Source organism: Lytechinus variegatus, chromosome 9, assembly GCF_018143015.1.
Source record: "Lytechinus variegatus isolate NC3 chromosome 9, Lvar_3.0, whole genome shotgun sequence".
Lineage (NCBI taxonomy): Eukaryota > Metazoa > Echinodermata > Echinoidea > Temnopleuroida > Toxopneustidae > Lytechinus > Lytechinus variegatus.
The window spans coordinates 7,923,110-7,946,892 of record NC_054748.1 but is presented as its reverse complement, the minus strand read 5'-3'; the positions used below and the strand labels follow the sequence as shown (position 1 = coordinate 7,946,892).

At 38.5% G+C, this 23,783-nt stretch overlaps 2 protein-coding genes and 1 long non-coding RNA gene across 3 annotated transcripts; all 3 read left to right on the top strand.

Annotated features, from left to right (window-relative positions):
• The first annotated feature begins 13,424 nt into the window (after positions 1-13,424).
• On the top strand, positions 13,425-14,353 carry LOC121421359. The gene is made up of 2 exons (XR_005970959.1): positions 13,425-13,701; positions 14,150-14,353. It is a non-coding gene; the product is annotated as an uncharacterized LOC121421359 (long non-coding RNA).
• A 225-nt stretch (positions 14,354-14,578) lies between these two features.
• On the top strand, positions 14,579-19,816 carry LOC121421260. Its single transcript, XM_041615921.1, has 2 exons — positions 14,579-16,408; positions 17,546-19,816. Exons 1-2 carry the CDS (start codon positions 14,579-14,581, stop codon positions 19,814-19,816), a joined length of 4,101 nt encoding a protein of 1,366 aa, XP_041471855.1.
• A 303-nt stretch (positions 19,817-20,119) lies between these two features.
• Positions 20,120-21,244, top strand: LOC121421259. The gene has a single exon (XM_041615920.1). It carries the CDS (start codon positions 20,120-20,122, stop codon positions 21,242-21,244), a length of 1,125 nt encoding a protein of 374 aa, XP_041471854.1.
• Positions 21,245-23,783: the final 2,539 nt, after the last annotated feature.

Sequence of the window (23,783 nt, the reverse complement as noted above, 5' to 3'; positions counted from 1 at the left end):
ATAAAGACTTTGGACTTATATTATTGTTTTTTTTCAACAACCGGGTCTGGAATAAAGACTTTGGATTTATATTATAATTTTTGAAACAACAGGGTCTGAAAAAAGACTTTGGATTTATATTATTATTTTTTAAACAACCGGGTCTGGAATAAAGACTTTGGACTTATATTATCATTTTTGAAACAATCGGGTCTGGAATAAAGACTTTAGGCTCATATGATTATTTTTTAAACAACCAGGTCTGGAATAAAGACTTTGGATTTATATCATAATTTTTTAATTAACCGGAAAAGAGACCTTGCACTTTTGTGCTTTATGAACGCATTACTCTACGATTTTAGTTCAGATTGGATTTGCCAAAAATCCCTTCAAATTTATTACATTTGTGGGTAAAGTCATTATTACATTTGTGGGCGATCAAAAATTATTACATTTGTGGGTAAAGTGCATTATTACATTTGTGGGTGAAATTATTACATTTGTGGGTAATGTGTTATTACATTTGTGGGCGTTATTACATTTGTGGGTAAAGTGTTATTACATTTGTGGGCGTTATTACATTTGTGGGTGCAACAAACCTCCAATGGATCTACCATCTACCAATGAACTACTACACTTGTTGAAAATATTGTAATAACGAAAAGTAATATTATCAGTTGGGCCCAAGAATGTCTCCTGTAAACAGAAAACAAGAGGATTAAAATCATGCATCAAACGCTTAATTTCTTCATAATTTGGTTTAAGGCCGCGGCAGTTCCATTGAACAACAGCTATGTCTTTATTAGGATGCATTTATGTTTTATCCTTTTTTTTACAACTTGTAGTTTGGACGGAGGGGGATTGGAAGGGGGATCACATCCATCTCCTCCACCCCTTCAATTGTTATTGAACTGTATTTATTCTGACTTGTATATTCTGATAGGTTAGATTTTACTTTCTCTACTGGCTTTTTGATTTGTTTGATTTTATCGGTCAAACTGCCAGAAGCCTTTTTTGTCCCTACAGGGTCTCTGGTCAAACTTCTGCTCCGACGAGGAGTTTCTACCTTTCTTGGATCTTTTTGGTTTTCTTCAGGCTTTTTCTGAGTTTTTATTTCTCCTGTGCTAGTAGATATGTGTTTGCTTGTACTACATGGGGAATCTCCCTTCATCCAAGTTAGAGTTGTCTGGCAGCAAGCATCAGTAAGTGTTTTCCCTCGAACTTTCTGTTTTGCTGCTACAGGGGATACACTTGCCTTATCGGCGTACGAAGAGTTTTGCGGTTGTTGGGACTGAAAGCGCTTTCGTGCTTCAGGATAGGATACATGTTGCAAGGTCTTTATTTCCTGTATTTTTTTTTCCTCTAACCATTTCGGGCAATTTCTGGAGTCAGAGGAGTGATTCCCTCCGCAATTAATGCACTTGACCAAGTTCTTGCAATCTGATGCCACATGACCTTCTTGGCCGCACTTACTGCAGCACTCCTGTTTGGTACAAACGCTCTGAAAATGTCCAAACTTGTGACATTTAAAACACCGAATTGGATTAGGGATGTAAGGGTCAACCTTTACTCTGAGATAACCCACCTTCACGTATGATGGAATACTTGGTGCATTAAAAGTAAGAAACAGATTGTTCGTCCTCTTCCTCTCACCGTTATTAAAGAAACATGGAAGACTTCCGTGACACCCTGGTCAGAGAGCTCATCAAGGATCTCCTCAGTTTCACAATCTCTCAACTCGGAGCAACGGATAACTCCTTTGCTCGAATTGAGGGATCTATGAGGAAAAACCTTGACGGGGATATTTACAAACAATTTCACCTTCAGTAAGTTTTTCGATTGTACTGCTCTGTCTACTTCTACCAGGATGTCTCCCGATCTTAAGCGAGACACGTTATGTACAGACCCAGCCAACCCCTCAATGCCCTTGTTGATCGAGAAATGCGACAATCTGAGAGGCTTGTTTGGGTCGGTAGCCTGAATTATCAGAAATCTCGGAAAAGACTCACGGTCATCTTCCGAGTCGCTTGATAAGTCATTTCTTGTTCTTTTGATTTGTTTGTGTTTAGCCATAATTGATTTTTTTTTATTTTCGACACCATTGCTCCCCACCCACCACCGAGCCAAGCGAGGGGACGTCGTATGGCTTAGGAACCATTCATCCTGCCGACGCCAGGGATACAAAAAGTGTTATACTCCGAGGACAAATGTACCCAGATTGGCCTGACAAGCAGCTGCCTTCTAAAATGCAAAGTTGGTTACAAAATAACAATTTACTGCCATAATTTAACATTATAGCAGGCAAACGTATATTGGCTCAAGTCGATGAAATATCAATACTGCTTGCATTTTAGGGCTAAGCACCACCAGCCGATTGATTATATCCAGGCCTATATAACCTCCCGACTAGGTGAATCCAGGGCCAAAGTGATGTGTTGCTTCAGGAGGACCGCAGTCTCACCATTCACTCAATCACCAGGATCCCCTTCTCCACCGACACGGGTCGCAGTCCACGGCAAACAGACTGTCCCTTTTAGTCGCCTCTTACGACATGCAGGGAATACAGCGGGTCTATTCTACTCCCCGACCTGCAGGGGCCCATATCGAATGGAAGACGCATGCATTAGATGATCATCAGTACACCGAGGTCATCAGCAACCACTTTATTGAGATGCTGGTAACTGAGGGCTTCAACCAACGATCACTTTCCCCCAAGAAGATGCAGCACGACACTTGATCTGTTTCACTCCAACAGACTATCGCTTGTGAACGAATGTTCAGCCCACCCTCCCATCAGTGATCATGAAATTGTTGTTGACGCAGACATCTTTCCAAGGAGGAAACCAACAAGAGATTTGCATCTTTGAGAGAATACAGACCTTCCATGAAAAGAGACCTCTTGGCTGTGCAAAACCCTGTCAAAGAAATCGATGACAGGCAGCAGTATGATGTAGGTCTACTGTTGCTAGACTTTTCCAAAGACTTTTTATGTGATACCGCACTCAAGACTGCTCTGCAAGCTTTTTTTTTTTTACGATATCCGTAATAAAACTCATGATTGGATATCCGCTCTCCTCCCGGCGGAATTGTACTCTTCTTCTTCCAAAGGCCATATCACCTCAGGCGTTCCTCAAGGTAGTGTCCTCGAGCCCCAGCTGTTTCTTCTATACACCACTGTCCTACCAGAGTGCATATCTCCAGATAAGACCGTCGCCTTTTTGCACATGAGTGCAAATGCGACACCGTAACATAGAATCTCCTGCAGACTCGAGACAGCTACATAAGGCTTTTCGACTCCTTGCAACAATGGAAGGATACTGGCTCATGAAATTCCACCAGAATAAATGCAAAACTCTCCATGTGACCAACAGGAGACATCCGATCATCAAGCTCATAGTATCCACGGGCAGACCCTGGGGAAGTTAACCACTGCAAAGTACCTCGGGATTCATCTTAACCAAGACCTAAATTGGAACCACCACACCAATTTTGTAAGGAAGAAAGAGACCTCAACGCGTTTCTCCAGCGAAACTTCAGGACATCTCTAAGACATACAAAGAGCTTTGTTACAAGTCACCGGTTCGTCCTGTATTGGAATATACATGTACTGTTTGGGATCCATTCACCCAAGAAAACATACGTAAGCTAGAGTACATGTCGATATGCACTCTTCATCTTCAATGACCATCGGAGATCAAGCAGTGTGACAGCATGCTACATCAGCTGTAAGAACACGGGGTTCAATTTAAGGTTGATGTGCTGTATCGCGTTGTCCACTCGCTTATTGACATCCAATAGGTCTACTTACGCCCCGCTGCAGTAACATCCAGTCGAAGACATTTTATCGTGCGTGTCTTTGCGCGCATGTGCATCGCAGACTGCCATCGAATTTGCAACAAGTGGAGCGCCACTGGCAGTCTCGCCTGCATCGCGCGATTCAATATAGCAGCAGTGCTGACTTTGAAAACTACTATAAAACTAGAATTTAATTCGTCATGCGGACGAATTAGGTGGTCTGTCTTTATTATTGCCATCATGATCACTATTACCATGTTCATGGAGATCAATATGATCTTCATGATGACAATGGAATGCTCATTATGGATGGAATACTTGTGAAAGACGGGAGATGATAAAGCACTGTGAAAAGGGTCTCTTTCATGTATGACATCACATGATATGAAAAAAGTAATTATAATCTCTTTTATCTTGCTAAATTTTAACTTTTATGCCTTTTAATTATCATAAAGGATCATGTAAGAGGTGGCAAAAAGAAAAAAAAAATGAAAAAAAAAATCATCTTGTTCACCCCAGGACTCGAACCTCCGCCCTCGAGAAAGCAAGTCAAATGCGTTATCCATTGGGCTACGATATTCCCCATAGAGATTACACGTAAGCAATTTTGAGAATTACAATACCAATTTTGCATGTGAAAAACGGGCATGATCCCGGCATCTGATAAAAAAATGGAGGGCACACTTCCGAAAGCGTAGGATCTCAGCTACAACATACTAAAAGCTCAGGGAAACCCGACAAGAAAAAATGGAGATATGGCTCACGAAATAGAGGAATGTCGAATCTAGTTTTGAGAAAAAGTCATTTCCCATAGAGATTACACGCAAAATCAGGAAAAATGACATGCCTCTTTTCATCGCTGTTTTACGCAATGATGCGTTTCTCAAAACGAATATTCATGAAACTAAGGAGAAAGATTACATTCTAAACTAAATTATATCAAAATCTGGGCGAGAAACGATCTATATTCGAGAAGTTACAACCAAATTTGCATAAATTTGATGACGTCATTTTTGAAAAAATGAAATTTTTAGTTTAGGCGCCATTTTGATGACGTCATGATATAATTTAGGGATATTGATGACATGAAATCAAATCTACAACTCATACTCTATCGATATATGAAAAAAAATTGGGGGTCAATGGACTATTTACAGAGCTATAGTAAATTTTCAATAGGCATGTTTTTGCCCATATATGGCCTATAGTGAGAGCTCGCGCGCACACGTGCTGCAAACTTTAATGGGTGTTAATTTCTATATTAATGGTTGTAGAAGGTTGATCAAGGTATCAAATTGCTCAGAATTTTATTAGCAATGCAATGATATTAAAAGAAACGGTTTTTCTGCGTTGCGTTAAGGTTTAACGCGCGGAAACGCGCGCGCATACGTGCGCGCGCGCAAATTTTTGAAATGCTTAAAATGACCTGAAACGTACCCAAAAAAAATTATAGGTCATTTGGACGATTTTTTTACCTTTGACGCGCGCGTACGCGCGCGTCATGACCTTCACATGACCTTTGATGACATTGACAGTTGACACTTGACCTGAAGTTAATGTCATGTAAATATTGTTCATTTTTGATAATTGATAATGAAGATATGATCAAATGAAGAATTTTACAAAATGGCGCGTAGATGACGTCATCATGACCAGATGACCTTGAAAAGCTTAGTATGCCGTCTCTATGACAGATTCTATGTAGGACGAAAAAAATCAGCAAAATTGATTCAGCCAATTCCGAGAAAAGTTGGCGACAAACATAGGTGCCAAGAATAAATAGTAAAGAAAGAAAATTCTGACGAAATCAATAGGTGATCTGTCACAGACAGACCACCTAATAATTATTCACAAAAAATACCATTCATATAATGATACAATACTACGTTCATTGACAAAAAATGACATTTGACCTCGATCATACGACCTAAGACTTGTCGGTGATATTTGATTTGGTCATGTGACCTGAAACTCGCAAAAGATGTTCAGTGATACTTCATTACTCTTATGTCCAAGTTTTATGAACTAGATCCATACACTTTCAGAGTTTTGATGGTTATTCAACAGATATCCCCAACATGGCCAAAGTTCTTTGACCTTGGTCAAGTGACCTGAAATTCACACATGATGTTCAGTGATACTTGATTACTCGCACTATGTCCAAGTTTCATGAATCAGATCCATAAACTTGCAAAGTGATGATGGTAATTCAACAGATACCCCCAACTTGGCCAAAGTTCATCGATCTTTGACCTTGGTCATGTGACCTAAAACTCGTACAGGACGTTAAGTGATACGTGATTGCTCCTATGTCCAAGTTTCATGAATCAGATCTATAAACTTTCAAAGTTATGATGGTAATTCAACAGATACCCCCAACTTGGCCAAAGTTCATTGACCCTAAATGACCTTTGACCTTAGTCATGTGACTTGAAACTCAGGCGGGATGCTCAGTACTACTCGAATAACCTTATGGCCAAGTTTCATGAACTAGGTCCACATATTTTCTAAGTAATGCTGTCATTTCAAATACTTAACCTTTGGTAAAGATTTGGTGTTGACGCCGCCGTTGGAAAAGCGACGCCTATACAGTGTGTATAAGAAACGGGATAGATTTGAAAAGTCTATAATATTTTTGTTTCAAATTATGATCTCTATATTTTGGTGTCAATAGGTGCTCTGAGGTCTTATCCTTCAAATGCCATCAAATTTAGTTTCGTTCATGCTTGAGCGGAAGGGGAGGTCTGCTGATTGGCCAAAAGTCTAATCATCAAATTTCTCATTTCTGCCATTTCGGCGCAATCCTCTTTTTGAACCCCGACAAAAACGTCCCATGTTTGCTCAAGCATGAACAAAATATATTTTTAAAAATTGCATTTCAAAGATAGGATATCAGAACATATACTAACATCAAAATATAGATACAATAATTTGAAACAATTTTTTATAGTCTTTTCAAAACTGTCCCTGTTTTTTTATACGCACTGTAGTCTCACTCTGCTCCGCAGGTGAGACAAAAATGAGACCCAAAAATTCCTTACAAACTTCGCCGGGTTTCCTCCTGAAAGACAAGCTATTGCGGTGTAGTGTCACGATATATCTGCACATATGAATATATATATTTTTTCACCGACGATTTATTGTTATCATTATCATATCAACTTAGGTAAATAAAATTATGCGTTTTCCTATATTTTTTACATTTCCATCAAATAGGTATTTTGATACAACGATTCCCGCATGACTATCTATAGAAAAAATGAAAATCAAGTTGAAGAAAGGTGAAAACAGATTAATCTATAACCCGTGAATGAGACTGTGATTGCCGTAAAATGCCAAATTATTTACAGGGATATAATAATGTAAGTTAATTTTTATTTTACTGACCTGTAGTTCATCTTCCACATCAAGTATTTTGCACTTCTCCTCGAAACTGTCGGACATTGTCATTTCTATATCAGTCTCGGCAATGGCCATGTTCTCCACCATATTGTCTTCCAGTTTTGAAACAAATAGGGCTTCAGTCTGCGCATATAAATATGAAAATATTAACGGATATAACGAAAGCTAAAAATCATTATAGCATCCATTAATATGCTAAAACAGTGCTGGATCATTTTTTTTCGACTAAGAGAACTCTGCCTATGTGTGACTGCGCGCTTTAGTTATTTCTGCAGTTTGGTGTCACTACCCATGAATCGTTCAAAAATTGAAGAAAATCATTAAATCAAATCTGGAGAAGGCAATGAGCGAAACTTTGATAATAAATAATGATAATTGCACAGCAAGAACTGAGGTGTTTACCGGTGTACATAGAGGACCACACCTGTTATTTTACACCGGTGTTAAATTGGTGGTGTTAGTTTCACACTACGTGTTATTACAATACCTATGGTTGTTACATTTGGTGTTATGTTCAATCTCTAGGGTGTTATTTCAACACCTCAGGGTGTGGTCCTCTATTAACACCAATTGGTGTCAGTTTTAACACCACAATTTTTACAGTGTATATTAAGGGTAATAACGATAATAATACTGATAATTAATACTATCACTTCATAAAATTGTATTTTTTTTCAAAGTATGACCAAAACTAAGGAAAAAATACAACGAATTCACTCTTTAAAAAGGAGGTTGAGAGATAAGGAGGTTTAGAGATGAGGAGCGAATGGAATAAAATCATGAAACAGTTGATATTTGTTTCATGAAAACTCATTCTAAGAGGTTAGAAGATTGGAATCAATGAAGAGGGGATCATTCTTATCTATTTATTGATCTATTTATTTTCATAATCATAATTGCATTATTTTAGTATTATTATTGGTATTACTTTAGTTTTATTAGTGTTAATGAAATTATAATTATAACAATTATTATTATTAGTAGTAGTATTATCATTAACGTTATTCACAATAAGTGTTTATTTATTTCATTTTTTCTTGGGCGGGGGTTCATTTTTACCAGAAATCTCTCGGTCCTGATATCGTACAAGTCTCCCAGCTTAGCTTCCCTTCCAAGGCTGGCTCTTGTGACACTGCGTCCCGCCATGGCTTGTCTAGGTATCAAGCTCACTGTGATATTCAAAACGACCTGTAAAGCAAATGATTTTAGATAAAGAGCAGTTACAGGGAGTCCACTTGAATACGACTAAATTACAATGAAAAATAATATTTGCGCAATTACAATGTCATCTTTCAATCCTCAACTCTTTGCATAAAACTCAGTCGGCCAACTGTCGATTTTTTAATCAGGAAAGTAGTGGCAGCAATTCTACCAAGAATATTCTGGGCACCGTCTTACAAAGAGTTACGATTGATCCAATCAATCGTAACTATATGGAAATCCATCAGTGTCATAAATTTTCTACAGAAAAATTGCCCAATGTCCTTTGTATACAAAGAGAAGCACAGTGAATTTTTAAGAAAGCAATGAAAGCGATATACATCATAATTAGAAAATTTTTTTTGAACAAACATGCATTATGTAGATGTTGACATTGCTGGTCATCCATAGTTGCGATTGATCGGATAAATCACAACTATTCGTAAGAGGGGGCCATGATCTTCCAATGATTATCGGAATAGATTACTGAACTATACCAGTTTAGTTGGTTCTCCCATGGACCTATATGGTTCTCCACGATGAAGTGATGGCAGCATATGTATTATATTGACATGATTGATACTAAAGAACGTACTTTTTCAAATTGCTTTATCGAATTGATTTTGCGTGAGCCATCATAGAGAGGGCAAGAGGAGCATGCTACCACGTTTTTTCTATGAGGGTAGTCTTAACAAAATGATTGTTAAAATTAAGGGAAATAATTATTGTGTGCGCAATTCTTCTTTACGGTCCAAACTTCAATCTAATAAGGATTTATTATTTGTTGTTGTATGTATATATACAGTATACATACTGCATATATACAGAATAGACTACTTGGAAACAAACTGTTGGAACTGCAGTTTTCCTTTTTTACAATATATATATATATATATATATTGTCATTGTTCAAAACCCAACTTCACCCGACAAAGGAAATTATAACTGGTATGGTGTCGAAAATCTGTCTGTCTGACGGTCAATTGGATCAGGCTCGCCTAGCCACTAACCCGTCTCTGTGGTCTAGTGGTTAAGGCACCGGCGTTCAAAGCTGGGGGCCCGGGTTCGATTCCCGGCAGAGACATTTTTTTCGGCATCACCAATTTTTCCAAAGGGTAGATAGCTCTGGGGAACCTTGATTTAAGCTACGCCTAGCATTGTTCTCTTCATCAATTTCTTTACACAATATATAAAAAAAAAAAATCTGTTACTGGCCAAGCGCAATTAGCGTCTCTGGACGATGTATGCAGCGCTCAATATGATATCACAATTATCAGTTGGGAAGAAAGTTTCAATCATCCACCACTTCCTCTCTTCTTAATAGCCACTAAGCCTTGGACACGCAATCCCCTTTTCAACTTTTTCTTAGAAGGAAATGTTGATGACGCTGAAGGCGCTGTCATGCAACATGTTCAAAATTCTGAATCGCTGGCGTACAGACATGATGCTCCCATGCAGATTCCAAAAAAATATCCCACATACGCTTTGCAATGTCCCCTTAAAATGCGTGGCTCATTACGTGACTACTGTAATCCAAATTGAATGAGATACAAAGACTTTGCATCTGAATAGATAATGAGCATCTCGACGCACGAAAACAGACTCTGCGTTCATAGCTCCTGCTGATTACGAACCTTTTCTGTTAATGTGTGCGTTTAATAAAATATTACAATAATCATGCATAGAGATTCACAAGTTCTATTGCGAGTTTCCAATTTGTGTTTACTACGCATATAAAAGTGTAATGCATGAATATTCTCACGTGAATGTGTTCAAAATCATTTGTGTTCATTTATGTACATATATTATAATAACAGTATGGTTCCTTTCGCATTTCGACATTATTTTTTTTCCAAATCAACAATTTTCATAGGTATCCTACCACACACACCGATAACTTTTATATACCTATCCTAAGAACTCGATTTGCTCAAAGTACCTTTTATTTTTTCACCGGCCCAAAATTTTGGAATTCCCTTCATAAAGATATTCAACAGGCCCCCTTGAACCACCCCTTTAAGAGAAAGCTAAAAATAGTTATGTTACTGTCTTACCATTAGTTTGTATATTTTTAAGAATTGTCTAAGCACACTCTTTGATCCACGTTTGCACTCTCCTTGTTCTCCCCTTCTCTCTCTCTACATTTCCATCTGTGTGTGTCTCTCTCTCTGTCACGGCCTCTCTCTACTTATCTCAGCCATCTCAGCCTCTTCCTCTTTCGCTCCCCTTCATTATTTTTTCTCTCTCCCTTCTATTCTTCGCCATGTCTTTATTTCTTTCGTATTTTCAGTATCGTCCCGTATCTCTGTCACCTTATCATTTCTCGCCTTTACTCATTATTTTATCATTCCCATTATTCTATTGTAACTTATTGTATTTCCTTACGCTTAGGCATGTGAATGACCCCCCCCCCAATTTTCTAATAATCACGCTCTACAAGGAATACTTCTTAGTGAACACCATCATTTCCATACAACATTTTGTAAAAGCTATTTTGCAAATGTTTTGGAGTTTGTAGTTGATTTGTAATCGTTATAACCATAATTCATGTGTATTTGTTTATACATATTATGATGTATGTCTGATTTGTATTTATTTGTAATGTTATTGATGGAAGTGAAAATAAAAACTTGAACTTGAAAATCGTAAAAAATATGGAACAAACGGCGCACAGTGGGCCAGATTGGATCCAATTCGCGCCAAAACCTATAACTCACTCATTTGTTTGGTCAAATGAAGTCGGGAGAGGTTAATCTTAAAATCAAATAAAATCTTAGAATCAAATAAAAACATTTTCAAACACCAATGACGTCATCAAAATTATATTTTCTAACTTGCTGTTACCATTTTGAGAAGTAATGACATTGTTCACATATTTAATTCACCCCCCCCCATAATCAGCAACTTTCAGAGTATTTTCAGCAAAAAATAAACAGGAAGCAAGCGAATTAGACAAGTTTTTTGCGCTAATAACCATACCAACGTAAGACCTGGAAAGCCTACATTAATCACATTAGTAAAATCATATCCAGAAATACTGGTGTTATCTGCAAACTTAAGTCATCTTTTCCCACCCGTGTCTTGTTATGTTCATACTCCACTCTAATTTTGTCGTATGTAAATTACGGTATCTTTTCTTGGTGGAACAGTTCAAAACTTCATATCAATAAAATTCTACTTACTAAATTATTAATAATACAAGTTACCGGGCTCATTCTATGCCACTCTTTTATTCATGTACTGTTTTACAAATCCATGATCTGTATGCATTTAACCTGGGAAAATTCATGTTTCAACTATCAAGAAAAGAATTACTTACTACCATATCTTCTCTATTTAGAAGGAATGTCGTCATGACGAGATTCACAGCTATCCTACTCGTCAAAGTCATTATCATCTTCCACGTTCTCGTACAACTTTTTCACATAAAACAATTATTGCCACAGGTCCATTATTTTGGAATGATCTAGTAACTGACTTTAAAGATTGCAATTCTATATATACTTTTAAACGTAAACTGAAAACTTATATTCTAAACAAATATCTAAACGACAATCCATCGGCTCCCTATAGTGTTCATCTTAACTATTGTCAGTCCACCTCCCTCTGTTTTGTTTTCTTTTTTTCTCCTTCTTTCTCTCGGTTTTTGTTTAAGGAAAAGGCCATGCGTTTTAAGTTGGGCCCGCAAATAGATGGTATCGTACGGTTACATTTGCACGACAAGCACCGAAATAATTAATGGTATAAAACTTGAAATACATGTGCTACATGGATATATTTGGTATCATATTAAAGGGAATCTTTATACCAATTACTTAAAAGAAAAAGAAATACTTGAGATTACTTCGTTTACCAGTAATTAGCAATTATGTAACATCAATTGGCCATTTTTGCATGGTGGTAGACGAGGGGAGCATAAATTTTCATTTCATTAAGAAACTAAATGTGTAACATCACAGTACCTAAATATGTAATAGTTTTGGGGCTCACTAGCTTATTCTTCAATCATAAGTGGGTCAAATTTCAACTTTTAAGTTTAAGGGGTACCAAATTAAGCTAATTAGTATAATTAATTAATTAATGTAAAACATGAAATTAACATGATTGAAATTGTGACTGTCTGATGTATAGGAATGAGGAGAGATAAAATACAGTTGTGGGTTTCACCTTGAATAAAATTTAGAAGCTGCATAAATTTCAAAAAGAAAAGCACAAACTAATTAAAGGCTTCAGAGATAAATCAATCTATTGTTTTAATAATTATGACCTCATGGTTTCAATATTGACAGCGTAGACTGATAGTGATAACTTTGTGTCAGAATCTTCAGATTACTCTGGTAACATAATAGATATAAATACACCTTTTATGCAATTTTAATTAATGAAAACTTGTTTGTTGCAATAAAGTCCTCATCTGATTCTATTTACCTTTTTCTTAATGTTACATCACACTGCTTCTATAAATCAGTAAATGACACATATTTGGCTGGCACAAAAGTGTTCAGAGAATATTTTTCCAAATTATAAAAAAAAAACTAAACAAAAAACTACTTGAGAATGAAACTGGTATAAAGATAAAACAGAGGCATATGTACCCATAGAAATATGATCTGTGCATTGACATTCAATTGACCCAGTATAGAGACCATGTCCTGCAGAATGTTGAGCAAGAGGGTACATGTATATTTAAAATATAAAACTCTAAAATAACATAATGTATTTTTGCCATGTGTCTGGATTTATTTATAACTTGTCAGTTGTTTTTGTTGACACTAATTTTAAATAAGCTTAAGCAGTAATGAGAACTTTTCATTGTACATTCACATTTTTCCTATATTTACATGTATATGTCAACCAGTTGTCAACCTGTGGTCCACCGGTCTTTGAGCCAAGAGGTGACAAATCCCACAATTTGAGTCAAATGAAATCATTTTTTATTCATAATATTTTAACCACAGTAAATATATTATAATCTACTGGTTAGTGTTTGCAAGTGTATTTATGCAACTAAAGGCAAGACTAATTAATATTTTAGGGGTAAATCAAGCTGTGATGAAAGTACATCTGAATTGATAAATTAGCGCACCAAAATTAGCGCAGAAGTGATTTAGCACTTTTTGTATATATACTTTCACTATTGCACTACCTGATTAACATATTTGTATCTAGCACTCCCTTAGTCAATGTGTACACTTACATAGCACCATGACAGTGCATTTGATTTTTGGACATTGGGTTGTGTGAGGGACCAGGATTTTGCCCTTCAAAATCACAAACATCCTGGCTCAGAAGACATTCAATTTACTTGAGAAAGCAAGCAAAGAGGTTAGTTGATGTTTTATTTGATATATTTTTTTAATTATGGTCTAAGCATAAAGTGAGATTTTAGAGATCTTTTTCTTGGTTCATAATGACAAATGATAATGTGTATGTAGTATGTATAATGTATGAACAAACTATAGCAGGCTCATCGATCCCATTCATAATGAAATAAGACTCAAGAAACTACATTTGTACTACATTTATTGTATGATATATCAAGGATGATTGTTGGTTTGTACTTTTATTATAATTGTATTGAGATCAAAGCTGAATGTTTGTAGTTTGAAACCTTTAATGAGTAAACAATCATATGTATAGTGGAAAGAATTTGGAATCTAGTTTATATTAGACTATTTAGGTCTTCCAAAGATTGATGTTGCTCTAGTGATATTTAAGATGTTTCATTTTGCTGGTATTTATGATTCCTTTTTCTTTATCATTGACTCCACAGTTTTCACGGATTAAAGATATCAATCAGATTAAAGGAACGAATTGGTTCGAAAGAAGGATTAAAAGTACCAATTGGATTCAAAGGATTAAAACTACCAATTGGATTGATTGTATGGATTTGATATCAGATTAATCGATTAAACAACGAAATCCTGTAGAGGCCTTTGTTCGCTTGTCTTTTGTTGTCGACCTCACTACAGCCACAGTGAAAACTCTTTGAGCAGCGAGAATTTTTCGACGTGAATTTCCTCTTTCGACACGGTCAAACATCCTCGCAGTTCATCGGACTTTGTGAATTCTTCCAGCTACGGAAGAATTTCGAATGCAAATGTGGAACTTCGATATTCAATGTTCGCAACGATGAATGAAATCTTCGTGATATGTTGATCTCAACCTTCTTTCATCACAAATCTTCTATTTGGGAATAATCATGGCAGGAGTTGAGAATGGACGGGATAGAATGCCCACTGAGAAGGGTTTGCAGTATAAAGCAGACGTCACAGTCAAGATATGGAGAGATGCCATTCTACTTTGGAGGAGAAGGGCAAATAAGCATCGCCAGCTTATAGTTGAAGACGATGTCAACACTGTGATGATTAAAGAATCCCGTAATCAAGTACAGGAAGCCATGGACATGGCCATTTCTTCTCAGGAAGAACTTGCAGCTATAGCTCCTTCAGCAGATCTTGATGATGGTGAAGATCTACTTGAGACTATCGAAGATGAACATTCTTCTTTAATGAGAGAAACAATGAAAGTTATTCTCCGATTGCAAGGTGGGACGCTTTCATCTAAGTCAGGTTCCCGATCATCCAGATGGAGAGTTCAAGACTGGGTTGATCGTCAAGTGTCAGTTTCCCCTCGAGTTCAGAGTATAGTTGATGGAGGTAACAGTGCCCCTTCAATGGAACCCACGATTGAGATGAACAACTCTGCTCCACCTTCGGAAAGCCCTGCAACTAAGATTGGTCATCTACAAGAACCAAAGTCCAGCAATGATGATGTTCTCGCCAACAGTTTGAAAGAGTTGCTATCCTTGAATAGACTTCCTCTTCCAGAGCCTGGAATTTTCTCAGGTAACCCTCTTGACTACACGGCATGGAGGCGAAGCTACGATGCATTGATCGAACATCGTGGAATTCCTATGGCAGAGAGGTTCTACTTTCTCTTGAAATACCTGACAGGTGAGCCGAAATCCTTGGTAGAAGGCTACTCTATGATCGGCGATGGCAGAGGTTACCTTAATGCGAAGGAAGCATTGGAACAGAGATATGGGGATCCATTTGTAGTTTCAAATGCCTACAGAGACAAGCTGGATGCTTGGCCCAAGGTTGGATCAAGAGACTCCTTTGGACTTAGGAGATTCGGAGACTTCCTGAAACAATGTGACGCAGCATCCAAGTATGTTCCGCACCTGAATCATCTTGATGACGAACGGGAAAATCAAAACCTACTGAGGAAACTCCCTGAATGGCTAGTCGTTAAATGGGGAAGGAAGGTTGTTCAGTGGAGACAGGATTGGAAAACCTTTCCACCATTTGCCATCTTTACAGAGTTCATTGACGAAGAGGCAACCGTTGCTTGTGATCCCGTCACCTCTCTTCAGTCTCTGCAGACCTCAAAGGAAAGGAAGAAGTCAACTCCTTCTCGATCTTTGCAGACTGGAACACACAATCACAAAGATGGCTCTGCTGAGAAGAAATATCTGTCATGTGTCTTTTGCAAGGGTCAACACCATATTAGTGAATGTTCCTCATTCAATTCAGAAACGATGCAGAAGAAAAGACAGACTATTACGGACAATGGTCTCTGCTTTGGTTGCTTGAGAAAGGGACACATGTCAAAGAGATGCAAGAAAAGAAATACATGTTCCGTATGTAAAGGAAAGCATCCAACTGCTCTACATGATGATGAGTGGAAAGAGAAGCGACGGGATGCTACTAACAGAGAGAGGAGCAGTAAGGAAACTCTGGAATCAAATTCTCATGCTTCCCAGTCAGATTCCAGTCAGTCTATGAAGTCATCGATGATTGTTCCGGTATGGCTATCACACGAGTCCAGTCGTAAGGAGAGACTAGTGTATGCGCTGTTGGACACGCAATCCGATACGTCCTTCATTCTCACACAAACCAAAGAAGCAATGGGAATCAAAGGCGTACAAATACACTTATTGCTTTCTACAATGACGAGGACAAATGAGAGAATAGCTTGTGAGAAGGTGACTGGATTGAAAGTGAAGGCTTACTACAACTCCGAGAAGGTAATTAGCCTCCCTCCAAGCTATACGAGAGACATTATCCCAGCAGATCGACATCGTATAGACCAATTTCACAACGTGAGAGGGCAGCAGACTGGTCGCCATACTGCGGTGGGCGAATCAACTTTTATAGTACACAAGTCAATAGGGTATTTGGTACATTCGTTCGATTTTTTTTTATTTTGGACCAATTGAGCAGATTTCTTGTAAGATTCACAATGAACATTAATCGGAGAAGTTCAGATCGCACCTGTGCTGTGTTCAATTGCCACAACAATTGGAGAAAGCTTCAGGATTTGAAGCAAAGTGAATGTGAAATTCACTCGCCTTGGACTCATGAAGCCTGTTTGTGTGTGAAGCCGTACTCCCTGCATAGGTTTCCAGGCCGTGATGAAGGAATGCGTCGCCAGTGGATAAAAACATCAACAGAAAGGACTTTAAAGTTAAGAAAGATATCACACACTATCCCCCCCCTCTCTCTCTCTCCCTCTCACTATCCCCTTCTCTGTATTACACTATCCCTCTCTCTCCCTCTCTCACACACTCTCTCGCTAGCCACCCCCTCTCTCTCTCTCTCACTACCCCCCCTCCTTTCTCACTATTCCCCTCTCACTATCCCCCTCCTCTCACACATACTCTCTCCCCCCTCTCCCCCGCTCTCATCCTCTCTCCCCCTCTCACTCTCCCTCTCGTTCACTCTCCCACTACTCTAACACAATTTACTAGCAACAAGAAGTGAGCTCCCTGATGAAAACCAACAGCGATTCTTGGTCATCATCAACTCACTTTCAATTTTACTGACAAAACTAAGGGGAAAAAGTAGCCAAAGTGCAAAATTTCATCATACCTTCATCGGTCAGATATGGCCATTGTCTTACATCGTCTACCCAGGTGTCCATGCTTTATTTTATTGATTTATAATGAAGTTAATGACACAATATCAGAGCTTATCTGTAATCTTTCATTGAATTTGTACATAGAGCCAATCGCGGTCAGCGCACTTGCCCACCGCAGCAATGGCGTCGCCGATAGAGGGCCAAATACATAAACCGGCCGTGAAATTGGTCTATTCCTACTCCTGACACAGCAAGATCCTTCAAACACTTGTCTAGGATTGCCAATATGATTGCTCCTCTTCAGGATGTTGAAATTGGACTCTTGATCGGCTACGACTGTGCCAAGGCTCTAGCTCCTCGTGCTGTCATCCACTCTCCTGACGAAAGAGGACCCTATGCAGTCCAGACAGACCTAGGATGGAGCATTGTTGGGACGGTGAACGCAGGTTATGTTGAAAGTCACGATGATCCCATTGGTGTGAGCCATCGTACAACTGTACGGATGGTGCCTGAGGAGGTACAGTTGAAAGGTCATCGCTCAGAAGTGATCTTCACGCATCCAGCTACTACGAAGGAAGAGATCACCCCTCTTCATGTTGTCCAACTTCTCGAAGCTGACTTCACTCCTGATAAGAAGCAGAAACCCTATTCCCAGAATGATTTGAAGTTTGTTAAGCTAATGGAGAAGGAGATTCACGTTTCAGAGAGTGGACACTACGAGATGCCCCTTCCCTTCAAGGAGGAAGAGGTACCTGTACTGCCTAACAACAAGTTTGTTGCTGCCAAACGTTTGAACCACCTGAAGAAAAAGTTTGAAAATGATGCCACCTACTATGACCAATACCTACAACAGATGAACAATCTCCTTGAAAAGAAGTATGCAGAGAAGGTGTCCGAACCAGGTGAACCAGGCAAGCTATGGTATATTCCACATCATGGAGTACAGCAACCAAAGAAACTGAGGGTGGTGTTCGATTGCAGTTCACAGTTCAAAGGAGAGTGTTTGAACTCTCATCTTCTCACTGGCCCTGATTTGACCAATGCACTTGCTGGAGTACTGTGCAGATTCAGAAAAGAGAAGGTAGCCTTCATGTGTGACATCAAAGAAATGTTTCATCAGTTTCATGTCAACAAAGAGTACCGTGACTACCTGCGCTTCCTCTGGTGGCCAGACGGAGACTATCGTCGAGAGCCTACTGACTTCAGAATGAATGTGCACCTCTTTGGAGCTGCCTCTTCGCCCGGGTGCGCAAATTTTGGATTGAAGCAGATAGCAACCGACATGGCAGATGAAATAAGTCAAGATGCAGCCAAGTTCATCCAACGAGACTTTTACGTCGATGATGGGCTTAAGGCAGTAGAAACAGAAGAGGCCATCGATCTGATCTCAAAGACCAAGAAGATATGTGGACATGGTGGTCTTCATGTTCACAAAGTTGTCTCCAACTCAAGGAAAGTGCTAGATTCAGTTCCAAAGGAAGATAGAGCTAAAGAAGTGAAAGAATTGAATCTTCTACTCGATCACCTGCCTGTCGAGAAAGCTTTAGGGGTGCAATGGTGTGTCGAGTCTGATACTTTCCGCTTTAGGGTGACCTTCCAAGACAAGCCTTTGACTAGGAGAGGTGTGCTGTCAACCGTGATGTCCGTGTACGACCCTCTTGGATTGTTAGCCCCCTTGCTGCTTCCTGGCAAGATAATACTTCAGGATCTATGTAGAACTTCTGCCGCTTGGGACGACCCCCTTCCAGACCTACTTCAAGACAGGTGGAATAAGTGGAAAACAGACATTCTCCAACTCGAAAGGGTCTCCATTGACAGGTGTTACAAGCCGGAAGACTTTGGGGAAGTCAAGAATGTCGAGTTACACCACTTCTGTGATGCGAGCAACCTTGGTTATGGTCATTGTACTTACCTGAGAATGATTAATGGAAGGGGAGAAGTACATTGTACGCTTGTGTTGGGCAAATCCAGAGTGTCACCAATCAAGACAGTCACAGTACCAAGGCTGGAACTGACTGCAGCTGTTCTGTCAGTGAAGATGAGCGCCTTTCTTCAAGCTGAGCTAGACCTCAAAATTGATAGGGAGGTCTTTTGGACTGATAGCCGAGTGGTGCTAGGCTATATCAAGAACGAGACAAGGCGTTATCATGTCTTTGTTGCAAATAGAGTCCGCCAAATTAGAGATGAATCATCACCCAATCAATGGAGGCACGTCAGCACTCAAGATAATCCAGCTGATGCCCCATCAAGAGGACTCACGGTCGATCAGCTTGAAGCATCAAAGTGGTTCATGGGTCCAGACTTCATTTGGGAAAACGAAATTCCGGAAGAAACTGAGGAAGAAGCTACAGTCATTCCTAAAGATCCTGAAGTGAAAAGCAACACCCATGCCTCAGTAAAAGGGGTAGATGAGCTCGAGTTAAAGCGATTTGATCACCTCTCTAGTTGGTATCGAGCGAAGAGAGCTGTGGCGAACTGCCTCCGTCTCAAATCATACCTACAGAAATGCTGCCAAGCAAGAGGAGATGGGAATGACGTCAAGAAAGTTGTGATGGAACCTCTGACTACTGAATGACTTCTTCATGCAGAGAAGGAAATCATAAGACTGATTCAGAGGAGGACATTTGATGAAGCGAAATCATCAGAGATCAGCAAGTCTCACAACGAAAGAGAAAGAAGGCGTCGTTGCAAGGAGACCAGTCGTTTGTGTCGTCTTGACCCATTTATAGATGATGATGGCATCCTTAGAGTTGGAGGACGTTTGAGGAGATCTGACCTCTCATTTGAAAGTAAACATCCTGCCATCCTTCCTCAAATTCACCTGACCGAGTTAATTGTATCTCAGTGTCATACTGAGGTGGCTCATGGAGGAAGAGGCATGACGACTAACCATCTCAGAGCAAAGGGATATTGGATCTTGGGTAGCAGCAACTTCATCTCAAAATTCATCTCCCAATGTGTAGTCTGTCGCAGACTTCGACAACCTCCACAAATTCAGAAAATGGCAGACTTACCCGAGGACCGTCTTTCCCCAGCTCCACCATTTACCTATGCTGGAGTTGATTGCTTTGGGCCTTGGCTAATAAAGGAAGGACGGAAAGAACTGAAACGCTATGGTCTGATATTCACATGTATGGCATCGAGAGGTATTCACATCGAAGTTCTACACTCCCTCTCCACCGACTCCTTCATCAATGGTCTCAGACGCTTCATTTCTGTCAGAGGCCCTGTAAGACAATTGAGATGTGACAGGGGAACAAACTTTGTAGGTGCTGAGGCGGAGTTCAAACGATGTGCTGAATCCAGTGAGAAACAAGTAAAAGACTTTCTCCTGAAAGAGGGATGCGACTTCATCGCTTTCAAGTTCAATGTACCTGCTTCTAGCCACATGGGCGGAGTGTGGGAGCGGCAGATCCGCTCCATACGTCAGGTCTTAGATGTTCTGCTACACCAGGCAGGCCAACAACTAGATGACGAGTCGTTGAGAACTTTGATGTGTGAGGCGGCTGCCATTGTAAACAGTCGTCCGCTAACCACCGACCTCCTGAATGAACCAACACATTCCACTCCATTGACTCCTAATCATCTGTTGACTCAAAAGTCGAGGGTCATTCTTCCACCCCCTGGTAGTTTCTCTCGAGAAGATGTCTACGCGAGGAAACGATGGCGGAGAGTACAACACTTGACAAATGAGTTTTGGTGTCGATGGAAGAAGGAGTTTCTTTGTCAGCTTCAGTCGCGACAGAAGTGGACCAAGCCACATCGCAACATGAGAATAGGAGATATGGTAATTATTAAAGACGATAACACTCCTCGCAATGTTTGGCCTCTTGGAAGAATCGTTGAACTGTATCAATCAAAGGATGACTACATTCGTAAGGTTAGGGTCATGGTAGGAGACAGAAAATTAGACAATGTGGGGAAACGAAGTAACCCAGTGACTTACCTTGATCGTCCCATCCACAAACTAGTTCTTCTTCTTCCGAGTGAAGACCAGGAATAATTCCCAGCCAAGGAGCCACGTGACTCATTAAGAAAGAATAAAATGCTCATACAGAATCTGATAATTTTCAAGTTAATTTGATATTTCGATCTGGACTATAATTCACCAAAACTTTCTTTGAGAACTCTGCATGGAGCACAGTCTGAACTCTAGACTAATCATAAGATATGAATACATCAATTTGTGGGTTATGGAAACAGAAATTGACTGTGTTAAAAATTTGAAGTAAAACTTTGATTTTACTATTGTTCTAAACATTCTGAGTCTGATTTAAGACTATACTGCTTCGTAAATTTCAGACAATGAGTCTGATTATTGCAGAATAATTGCTTAATCATGTTGTTTTTTTCATACACAATCAAATTCAATTTGATCGAACATACATCGGTCTGGAAATTAGACATATTCTTCTCTTCATTTTCTTTCAGAAGAAAATTAACAATTTTGTATATTGCATATTTTCAAAGTTTTATAAAGATGCAAAGTGGAGAAAGTCTTGAGAACAAGTATGCTTCCAGTCGTATTCAAACTTCAAAGATGACTTTGTGTGTATTTCAGAATATTTCAATATTTTCATATACATGTATATAATGAGCAGGAAGAACGCATAAGTATATATCATAGAATGTTGAAATCTTCCAAGGAAGAGTGTTGATTTATCTAAAACATCTAAAGTTTTGACTGAATTCAAGTTGAATTCATCTGAGCTATGGTACACTATGCAATTCGTCTTTCTATTATATTGATGCAGATTATATACACGTATCTCACATGCATCGAGGTCTGAATCTATATATATGATGTCTGAAGATGAGATTATAAAATTTATAACAACGATTGTCTTCCTTTTTGGCAGAAGCCTTTTTTCTTGGTTTAGATAAATATTCCATGAAAATAGAGGAAAGGTACAAATATTGGAGGTTAAGTTCGTATTCTACCAAAATGATTTGTTTCTTGATTATGAATACTTATTGATTTCTTGAAGTAGTCAAATTGTGTGAACTTGATGTTTTTATCTATATACAAAGAAAATGAAAAAAAAGGTGAAAGGCAGAAAAATAGTAAATTGATGTTTTTGTTTTACATTGAAAGCCTTTCGAGTACTACGACACTTTCGAATTGGATTTACGCTTGAAAATTATTGTCAAAATTCAAGTATGACATTTTGCGATATCAATGTTTCATTATCATGTTTTGAAAGATGTAGTTTGAGTTCCTCATCATTTGTATATAGTACTTAGTGTATCATCTTATGGTTGATGGTATAATTTTACAGCCAAGGAATGTGATTTTGTGAAAATTTTCTAGGAAACGTTCATGTATACTTAGTCTAGTAGCGTAAATATATCTTTTAGAAGTATACATGTATGTAGTCTATGAAGTACTGAAATTTAGATTTATTCATTGCAGATGTTTTCTTGAGGTAAATTAATGCTTAATTTAAAGGAGCCATGTGATAAAAGTACATCTGAATTGATAAATTAGCGCACCAAAATTAGCGCAGAAGTGATTTAGCACTTTTTGTATATATACTTTCACTATTGCACTACCTGATTAACATATTTGTATCTAGCACTCCCTTAGTCAATGTGTACACTTACATAGCACCATGACAGTGCATTTGATTTTTGGACATTGGGTTGTGTGAGGGACCGGGATTTTGCCCTTCAAAATCACAAACATCCTGGCTCAGAAGACATTCAATTTACTTGAGAAAGCAAGCAAAGAGGTTAGTTGATGTTTTATTTGATATATTTTTTAATTATGGTCTAAGCATAAAGTGAGATTTTAGAGATCTTTTTCTTGGTTCATAATGACAAATGATAATGTGTATGTAGTATGTATAATGTATGTACAAACTATAGCAGGCTCATCGATCCCATTCATAATCAAATAAGACTCAAGAAACTACATTTTGTACTACATTTATTATATGATATATCATTGTACTTTTATTATAATTGTATTGAGATCAAATCTGAATGTTTGTAGTTTGAAACCTTTAATGAGTAAACAATCATATGTATAGTGGAGAGAATTTGGAATCTAGTTTATATTAGACCATTTAGGTCTTCCAAAGATTGATGTTGCTCTAGTGATATTCAAGATGTTTCATTTTGCTGGTATTTATGATTCCTTTTTCTTTATCATTGACTCCACAGTTTTCACGGATTAAAGATATCAATCAGATTAAAGGAACGAATTGGTTCGAAAAAAGGATTAAAAGTACCAATTGGATTCAAAGGATTAAAACTGCCAAATGGATTGATTGTATGGATTTGATATCAGATTAATCGATTAAACAACGAAATCCTGTAGAGGCCTTTGTTCGCTTGTCTTTTGTTGTCGACCTCACTACAGCCACACAAGCATTGATACATATTTACCCGCAAAAATTGTGATGTGAAATTTGGTCTTAAAAGATGATTGCGCCCAGTTATTTTGGTAGAGTTATCCCCAACAAGTTATATATCACTGGAAAGGTCTCACTCTAAAGAGTTGAAATATGCATGTTATTTCCCTATAGGGTGTAAAGTTC

Bases quoted from the DNA above. Each gene is read 5' to 3' on its own strand.
- LOC121421260 (XM_041615921.1), top strand. From the start codon at position 14,579: ATGGCAGGAGTTGAGAATGGACGGGATAGAATGCCCACTGAGAAGGGT. The intron at 16,409-17,545 runs GTAATTAGCCTC...GCTCCTCTTCAG, and splicing joins CTTACTACAACTCCGAGAAG to GATGTTGAAATTGGACTCTT.
- LOC121421259 (XM_041615920.1), top strand. From the start codon at position 20,120: ATGACGACTAACCATCTCAGAGCAAAGGGATATTGGATCTTGGGTAGC.